The sequence below is a fragment of the Benincasa hispida genome, chromosome 11, assembly GCF_009727055.1.
Source record: "Benincasa hispida cultivar B227 chromosome 11, ASM972705v1, whole genome shotgun sequence".
Lineage (NCBI taxonomy): Eukaryota > Viridiplantae > Streptophyta > Magnoliopsida > Cucurbitales > Cucurbitaceae > Benincasa > Benincasa hispida.
This window is the reverse complement of record NC_052359.1, coordinates 66,259,839-66,269,574: the sequence shown is the minus strand read 5'-3', so window position 1 is coordinate 66,269,574 and position 9,736 is coordinate 66,259,839. Positions and strand designations below refer to the sequence as shown.

At 32.3% G+C, this 9,736-nt stretch overlaps 1 protein-coding gene across 2 annotated transcripts; it reads right to left on the bottom strand.

Annotated features, from left to right (window-relative positions):
- Nucleotides 1-4,711: 4,711 nt before the first annotated feature.
- LOC120089817 (calcium-dependent protein kinase 26-like) lies at nucleotides 4,712-8,959 on the bottom strand. 2 transcript variants are annotated; one of them, XM_039047221.1, is made up of 7 exons: nucleotides 7,322-8,959; nucleotides 6,990-7,133; nucleotides 6,709-6,861; nucleotides 5,694-5,809; nucleotides 5,430-5,597; nucleotides 5,100-5,324; nucleotides 4,712-4,958 (listed from the first exon to the last, which is right to left on the bottom strand). In XM_039047221.1, exons 1-7 carry the CDS (start codon nucleotides 8,340-8,342, stop codon nucleotides 4,833-4,835), a joined length of 1,953 nt encoding a protein of 650 aa, XP_038903149.1. In that variant the 5' UTR covers nucleotides 8,343-8,959; the 3' UTR covers nucleotides 4,712-4,832. The 2 variants fall into 2 exon arrangements, with proteins under 2 accessions (XP_038903149.1, XP_038903148.1); XM_039047220.1 differs by having other exon boundaries at nucleotides 5,100-5,597.
- Nucleotides 8,960-9,736: the final 777 nt, after the last annotated feature.

Below are 9,736 nucleotides of genomic sequence, written 5' to 3'. Positions count from 1 at the left end.
TTGAACTTTATAAAAAAATATTGAGTCTCTAATTAGTTTATTAATTTATTTATACAAGAAGTCTCATTAAATCTTAACAATAATTTCTACAATAAAAACTAAATTGTTACAAATTTGAAAATATAAAGACTAAATTGTTATATAGTAAATTTCATGGATGAAATTGTTACAAAATGGGAAGTTCAGATATCAAATCATTATAAATTAAAATTCAATGATTAAAAAGTTACAAAGTTTAGGAACTAAAAGTGATTTAAAAAATAAAAAAGCAAAAGTTCTTTTAGTATACTATTTTTTAAAAAAAAAATTGAAGGCTTTATAGTGAATATAAGGTCCTCCAAAATTACTCTTACAAATCAATACTTATCTTTATGAGAAAGAGATTCTTTTTCAAAGTATCTCTATTTAAATTTTTTTTAAAAAAAAAAAAATGTATGATGTTTCTAATATTTTGACATGTAAAAAAATAAGCGTTAAAGAGGAGGTAATCCAATAATTTTATTTTAGTAAGGGGATAGCCTAACATAACTAAATTAATATAAGAAAAAAGAAAAAAGAAAAAAGAAAAATTAATAGAGCATAATTGTAGAAGAGATGTTGGGGATGAATCTAATAGTTAGAGGGTCCCATAATTGTTGGCTTAACTAGTTTTTGCTAAGCAAATGGTTCCCCACAATGATTCTTTGTCATTTTTCGATTATTTTCTTATCATAATTTACTTTTTCCACTCTCATATTCTCTAACGTACATTCATTTCAGACTTTTTATCTATATATATATGTTCAATCTAGATATTGAAATCTCAATTTTATGTGTACATATAAAAAACATAAGTTATCGTAATATCATCGACATATATTCTTTAAATAATGGACATGTTTCTGATATTTTTTAGGACTAACAAGAAGAATGATAAATTTTAACTTTACATTTGTTAAAATAGCAAATCAACGTTTCATTTGTAAAAATGACAAAACGAATTTATAAAAGTCTAAACTACCCCACTCATACAAATGAGATTGCAATTGACTTATTAAGAATGATTTATAACTACACTGTAATTAAAACAAATATCTAGAAATTATTGATTGACTCTAAGCATTGCACCAGCCTCTTCTCCAACAAAGTTACCGCCATTTTTCTCTCCTAAATCGGTTCCTCCACCAACAGTGGTGACACTTCCACCTTGAATTCTATCTTCATCCCTTGCTTCGTCCGGCGTGGCTCCCTCTCCTTCCACCAATACTTCATCATTTCTCCACCGGCTTCATTTATTGCTCCTTCAAGGCCACTAGTGATCACTCCAGTTCCATCTTCTTCTGTCTCAACTCTTCTGGCAGAGGCTCCGTCACTAGAGATATCCAAAAAATTCGCAGGGTCGGGGCCTCGTAGGGACCCGCCCCGAACGGGGCAGGGAATCCCCAAATACACGGGGAATGGGAGAGGGAGTGGGGAATTTTTTTTCCCATTTCCATTTTGGGGCCGGGGCCGGGGAATATATTCCCTGGCCCCACCCCGACTATATATATATATATATATATATATATATACTATATTAATAGACTTTATTAAGATAATTATGGATGTTTTAATTATTTAAGTTCATGATTTTTATTACTTTAATTCTTTAGATGTTGTAATATTTAAGATAGGAGGCTCTAAATGTTTAATTTTAATTTTTACAAATTATGAGAATTTAGAATTTTAATTATATTTTTTTAATTGCATGTGTATTATTATTTTAATTAGTAAAATTGACAATATTTCATTTAAATGAAAATTCCATTGAAAATGTTTAAAGATTTGTAAAAAAGAATATTTAATTAAAATTAAAAAAAATGTTAGAGAAAAATAAAGGCGAAGAATTTTTCCACGCGGGGAATCCCCGCCCAGTTCCCTGTGGGGAAATTTGCGGGGATGATGAATGGAATAGGAGGCGGGGGTAGGGACGGGGACGGGGAAGGCTTCTCGGTCCCGGCCCCGTCCCGTGGAAATCTCTATCCATCGTCAACCTCAACTCTTAATAGTGGTGCTGTCGTGAATAAAATCATGGTCTCTAAATCTATCATCGCAACCATAATTTCCTCCACCCTACTACTTTAAATACAATTGGTCTGCAATTGGTCTGTTTTCACTATTGCTCTAAAGTTTTCAAACTATAAATCTATATTTGATTGTATAAATTTTTAAAACTAATTAAAAAATCAAAATGCAAAAACATAAAATAAGTTGAAAAAAGATTAAAAAAATTCAAAACATATAAATAAAATGATCTTTGAAAAAAAAAAAAAAAAACAATATGATTTCATGATTTAAAACGGGGGAGATATTTTAGGAGAAAATAAAGATGTATGACAAAAGAAACGTGCAAAGGAAAAAATTAGTTACAATGTAATTTGGATAAGGGGTTTATAGTCATAAAAGATCTTTTGAAAGTTTTTTGCGATTACGTCGCCTATAAATACACTGTAATTAGTCTCCAAACTACCCTACAAATACAATAAACTTAAAAACAAATATGACTACAATTGAAAACCAATTAACTAAATCATCTAAATGGCTTTTGAACTTGCCCAAAATTCTGCTATTTTATCAATTTAGAAAGTGAGGGATGTACTGATAAAAGCTTTAACTAAATAATTACGTTCATGAAAAAAGAAGTCGATTTAGATTGGAGTATGAAAATTCCAATTAAAAATCGTCAATTGAAATTACTAACTAATTATGATGTGGTGTTGATGTCAATCGTGGAGATCTCATGAACAGGAGAGGAACAAACAATATTCGACGACAATACATCCTTTCTTGATCAAATCTGTCAAACTGGTTAATACCAACACCGTCCATATGCTCGATAGGAATCACTTTGAAAAGAAGAGACTTTGCAATTTGAACTCTTGATCGATGGTCGATTAAGTCGAGCTTTCATCTATGCACTAGTGAATTTGATCAATTAAATAAAGCCTCCAAAATAGACTTGTCATCGATTGAGAACAAAAAATAATCAATAAAAAAAGATGAAAACTGAAAAAGATGTATTGGAAGCAACAGAAACTTTAATAAATTGAAAGTCATGATAGTGGTTGTTTTCATCTCACTTACCACAAAACAAAACTCTTAATTATTGAACAACCATAACAAGAAAGCGTTCAATATAGAGGATGAAGAAAGCTAGGGCTACGTGTTGTATTCTAATATTTTATGTTTGAAACAAAAGATGATAAATATAACATTCAAAATATTTTAAAACCTGTGCATTTTGATTATGATTAATAGAAAGTATAATAGAAATAACAAATCTCATTTAGGAAAATTAATATAATATGATATTTTAAATTTCAAAATAAAATTTGAAAATTAGATAATGTACAAGATTCGAATTTTTTTTAAAAAAACTATTAAATTTGATTCGAAAATTCAAAACAAACTATTAAATTGTGAGATTTATGGCAAATTATCTATTTGAAATGATGATCTTAGTTGACGTTGAAAGTTTAATGGGATATATAGTTGAGCAATTAATTACGATCTCATTAATAAATATGTCGAATTAATTATACTGTAATTAAAGAGATGATGTGGCCAATTTAGGATTTCAGAAAATTGGACTCATGCGACATTTATTCGTTTTGCTATAATTCAAAAAGTTTCCGTCTTTTGCAATTTTTTCAAATGATAGTATAATTATTGCTATAAACCTAATTATTCCTATTTCTTATATTTGGTCTATTACACAAGCATGTGAAGCAAGTAACTTTGTGAAGCTTGAATTGTTGTGTTTTTATTTGTATGGAAAAGGCAAGTACATGAACCTCGTAGAGAATCATTCCCTCAATAATTTTGATGGGACATTTTTTAATCATAGATTTTAATGCAAAAGAAAAGTAGAGGAACAAATACAATTTTTTATGTAATAAAAGTTTGCCTTTTAATATATGATTGGCTCTATATGTTGAGGGCTTGCCAAAGGCAACACCTAAAGCCTATAGATGGGCCCAAGTCTAATAGATATCGGAAGGAAATGCTTCGAGATTTAGGTCGATGAGTCGGTATGTATATACCAATCAAGAAATAACTAAGTTACTCTCGACCTAATATCCTGCAATCTTGAGTGTACAAACAATTCTGACATCGCCGAGTTGCATATAACTGTAGACGATTGTCAGAGTAAGGGCCTATAAATAGCTCCTTTCAGTGACTCCAAAAGGGAAAATAAGTAATCTCCAAAAGAGAGTTGTCTTTACTTCTTGTGTGGTTACTTGAATTTTACGCTTCCTATACTAATTTAGGCATCTGAGTGTGGTAGACTCAGTATCACAACCGTACGTGGATCTCTTACACATAGGTCAGCTCAGAAAGCAAGACCAAATTGAGAGAATTGAGTCAAAGGTCAAGTCCAAGAGGGGCCCACAACGACAAGAAACACAAACGAGATATGAGCACCATTTAACATTGAGTCCAACATTAATTCAAATATTTATTTGACACATAAAATTCAACAGGTAAACTATTAAACCCAATTGTGGAAGAAGAGACATTGTAACAGTTTGAATACGCAACCTACTGTTAAATAGCTACTTAAGCTAATAGGACAGACAATCGAATATATTTAATCTATATATATACACATATATATTCTTAGCACTTTGGTGTCCTTACTAAGGAAGAAAAGGGGGCATTGTTTGGCTAACATAAATAATAAGTCAAGCTCTAAAACAAAGCATATACTATACATGTTATTTATCAACCCCAAACAATATATAAACATTGTACACATTTTATACATTCACAGAAAATTGTGAGACAAAGAGAGGGAAAATTTTCCTGATTTGCTAACAAACAGGAAGTGCCTCCCTAAAACCAATGCTAAAGTTAGTATTCTGTTGACCCTTCTTGCCCAATTCACCATTTCCCTTTTGCATCATCGAGACGAATTCGTTGTAATCGATTCGACCGTCCTGGATACGAAGTTAATGACAAACGGAGATGATGATTTAGATATACAGACATTCAAACAGATCCTTGAGAATTTTGAGTTTGCATTGTTTGTAGCAGCAGAGTAAAAGGTTTGTAAAGAAAAGAGAGTAGATGATGCTTACATTATCCTGATCGACTTCTCGGATCATATCTTCCAAGTGAACGTTCTCAATGCCGAATTCCTCACAGGCTTGTTGAAGTTCATCTTGTGTGATATAGCCGCTTCCGTCCTTATCGAAGTATTGGAAAGCTGCAAAGAGATGATCTTCTCTCCCAGCTTTGTTCAAATGAAGTGTTGCTGCTATGAACTCCCCGTAGTCAATGCAGCCATTGTTGTCGAAATCAGCCTGTGTTTGGGAATCAGTACTGTTTTGTAAGAGATATTGCACGATGTCGAATAGAAGAATGAACACATTTAAAATGGAATAGTTCAATCGTTTTTTAGAATTTACAGCTTGCATAAGATCTTTTATCTCTGTCTCATTAAGATTTGCTCCAAATCTTCTTAGTCCATCTTTGAGTTCTTCAAAAGTTATTTGACCGCTGTTGTCAGTATCGATCATCTTAAACATTTCCTTTAAACCGGCGATCTCTTCTTCGGAGAGGCTATCAGCAATGACCTGAAAGATCGAGGGGTTCAGATAAGGTAACATTAATTAAATTTCAGTTTTTAGGCTTTTAAACCATCAGCAACTAATCTAAGAAAAAAAACATACTCTCAGAGCCATTTTCTTGAGTTTGTTCATTGCAGAGAATTGTTTCAAACGACTCAAGACTGCAGAATCAAGAGGCTTGTCTGGAGCCACTCCATCAACCTGAAGCCAAGGATGGCCTGGAAAACCGACAATGACATTATTAGATCTTGGAGCAGCTGTACTATCGAGATGAAACTACATGTTGTTTAGGACAAGGATGAAAATATATCTGTTGACATGTCGATATATACGTAAATCGAAGGGTTCGACATTGATATTAAATATCATGAATATCTCCAACATCTTTTATTAATGCTCGTAAAACATAAAAATGTCATATATTTAGTCCAATATGAATAAGAATACTAATAACATTATCATAACTTAGTTTGGGAGTAAAAACAATTTAATTATTAATCTAAATAAATTTTATAAGTTTTGAGACTCACAGAAATATCCGTTGATGTCGATATTATACCAATATATTTGTTGATATATCCGTAAAATTGAAATCTCGATATCGATATTTTAATCCTTGGTTTAGGAGTGATGTTAGAAGAATTGTTCTCAAAGTCAAGTTCTTCTTATTTTTTTTTATTTTATTATTTTTTTTTTAATACAGAAAACTTGTTTAAATAGCTACTTTTCCAAAGTCAGTTTCAGTTGACTTGCTCTAAAAATAGCCTTTAACCAAGCTTGGACCGTTCAAGTGTTCTTCAAGAACAACAAAAACACACAAGTAGATATAATTCCCAACCTTCAAAATCTCTTTTCAAACTAAAAAGGGTGGACATGAGAAATATCATTGAGACTGAAAAACGAATGGATATTTCGAGTCTCGATCTGACCTGTTTAATGCTTACACTTTCCTCATTTAAAGTTGTTTTTATTTCGTATTTGAATCTTTTGCCTGATCTTCATTTAGAAGAATATTATTTTATATTCTTATATATTTACACCAGAGAATTTTCCAACCATCGCCATCTTGATTCATTTAAAATAAAATGAAATGAGCCTTCACAAAGTAGAAACTTACATAAAACTTCATGAGCGGTTAGGCGCTCTTTGGGGTTTCTAACGAGCATCTTCCGTACCAAATCTTTGGCACTGTCAGAAATACTCGGCCACGGATCTAACGTGAAGTCGAGATCTCCGTGTAACACTTCATCAAATATCTCTTGCTCGGTTTCTGTATTGAAATAGCATAAAGGAACGAAAGGATATAGTAAGATCAGAACATACGAATGCAATTGCTAAATGAAAATGACAATACAATAATAATCAGTTGTAAATGCTAGATATCAAAATCTTTTTTACCTGCCCAAAAAGGAGGCACCCCACTTAAAAGTATGTAAAGCATCACACCAGCACTCCAAACATCAGATTCTGGGCCATATAATTTGCACAAAACTTCAGGAGCAACATAGTAAGGACTCCCGACCACATCACTGAATATATCCCCTGTAAAATCATCAGTACAAAATTAAACATGTAGATCTACATAAAGAAACGGTCAAATGAAAACTTAGTTTCATGCTACTCTTATGAATTGGATCTTAAGTAAAAGGTTTGTCATTATGCTTGAGACTTAAAAATAGAATAGTACTACAAAAATTTGACAATATGTCTTGTACTATTTCTAAGCATACCTGGCTTGAAGAACATGGACAACCCAAAATCAATAGCTTTCAAGGGAGAGTCCTCCCGTGAATCGACAAAAAGGAAATTCTCCGGCTTGAGGTCGCGGTGCATGACTCCAAGAGAATGGCAAGCTTCTATTACACCAACTATGGTTCTTGCAAGTTCAGCAGCCTGTCTTTCGGTGTAATGGCCGAGCTTAACGATCCTATCAAAAAGCTCACCGCCTTCACAAAGTTCCATGACAACATGTACAGCAACAGCATCTTCATAAGCACCTTTAATAGAAACAATGCTGGGAATACCAATTAAATGATGCATTATCTGAATCTCCCTTCTCACATCTTCAACGTCATCCATTGTCGCCAACTTCCTTTTCGCTATCGATTTGCAGGCATATTCTTTCCCAGTTGACTTCTCTACACAAAGAAAAGTTGTCCCAAATTGCCCATGTCCAAGTTTCCTTCCCAAGCTGTAAAACTCCCTCAAATGACCAGTTTTTGTTTGCAAAACTGACTCTACCTGCAAACCTGCACTTACTATTTTCTTAGGCTTCTTTGCTTTCGTCAAATCTTCAGAAACATTATTATTATTACCACCACTACTACTATCTTCCTTTGGCATTGCCGTTTCAACCGGCGGTATTCTCTCATCAACGAATCTCAGTGGTTCATCTACCGGTTTCGGGATTAACAATTCAACTGGTAATCTCTCCTCATCATATCTAGGTGGTTTTTCTGCTGGTTTGATCAGATCTTCTATAGATACCAAAGGTTCTAAAGGTTTGATGATGATTATATCTTCTTCCTTGGGTTTTACAACTTCCACTGGTTTAGCCCTATCATCAACAATCATTACTGGTTCAGGGGGAGTGTTTTGAACTTCTTCATTAGGGTTAGGGTTTTTCATCGATTCTTTAGAAACCTCTTTCTTAGTATGAGAAGCCATTCCCGATCGAGACCACCAAATTGCATGGGAAATCGAGTAGAAAAATCCACCCTTCGAATTCCTACGAAGACAGTTATTACCCATCTGAAGAAACACGATTCTACACAATTTTCCTTTCTAAAATCTAGAAGAACAGACATCGCAAAAACGCCCAAATCCGTCATCCATGGCGATTTTTCCCCCCCCAAAAAAAAGGGTTGGAGATTCAGAATCAACCAATAGTTATACAGTAAAAACGAAAGATTATGCGGAAGAACTCAAATATGAACACCGAATAAGAAAACAGAGCAAACAAAATCCCAAATGGGAAATGAAACCTTCGAATCGGTGAAAATGAAAATCAGAGGAAAACCCAGATAAATTTACTCAAATACCAGCAAATTCAAATCCAACTCCACTGAAATTTATTAATTAAAACAGCAATTTCAACGATACCCAACAATGAAGACTGGTTAAATTGACGAATTCCATACAAAATATCGAGAGTTTGATCGGGTAAAAGCTGGGAAAAAGAATAGGGATAGAGACAGCAAAGAAAATCGATGAAGAACAAGAAATCTTGTAAGCGATAGATAAGGGGTTTGATTATGTGGGTATTTTCCCAGATCATAATATTCATTGGCGAATCCAAATGGAACAGAGGAAGAGAAATTGTAAGAAAAACGAAGGCATAATGAGAGATGAGAGAGAAAGCTTTTACCGGTTTTTCTGTTATGTTTTAAATTTTCAAAACATTTTCTTTTAAATTGTAAATTAAATCATTAAATAAAAAAAACGCGTTAAAGAATATTGCAAAATCTGACTGGGCACCATCCTTCACCGTTGGATTTTATCTGGACGGCCTTGATCTTTTTCCTTTTTATCCATCTTGGCTAATTATGTAACATTATTGTTTCTAATATTTATGTCATTTTTAATCGTTTACAAAAAAAAAAAAAAAAAAAAAACACTCTTTTTCATGTTAAATTTTACTGAAAAATGAAAACTGATTATTACTTTAATATATACTAAAGTGTTAGTAAGAATGATTATTGTAATAAAATAAATAATACTATGTTAGCTATTCTTGAGTATAAGTTACATCATCGAATAAAAAATCTAAGGTTTGATTTACTATATCTCTATTTGTTATTGAACTTGAAAGAAAAAGTGAGAGATCAAAACTCTAATAATCAATGTCACCTTAGATAGTTCAAATGACGTACGAGTGTGCTAGAAACTACGAGATCTACTGTTCGAATTTTCTTACCCCTAATTGTACTAAAAAAATCTCTAATAATCACCGAAGAATTTGGTGATTAACCTAAAATAAAAAAGTTTAGGGTCTATTTTGGGAAAAAAAGAAAATAACTAAAATTAAATTTCATGAAAAATTCATAAACAAGAATAAATATATAATTTTGAATATAATAGAAAGTTTAAAATTTTACAAAAATAACCATGATTCAAATGAAACTCAAACATAACTAAAACACACT

Coding starts and splice junctions, on each gene's coding strand:
- LOC120089817 (XM_039047220.1), bottom strand. CDS start 8,342: ATGGGTAATAACTGTCTTCGTAGGAATTCGAAGGGTGGATTTTTCTAC. Junction 5,810..6,708: donor AACCGCTCATGAAGTTTTAT/GTAAGTTTCTAC, acceptor TCGGTTTTCCAG/GCCATCCTTGGCTTCAGGTT. Junction 4,959..5,099: donor GAGAAGTCGATCAGGATAAT/GTAAGCATCATC, acceptor CTTCGTATCCAG/GACGGTCGAATCGATTACAA.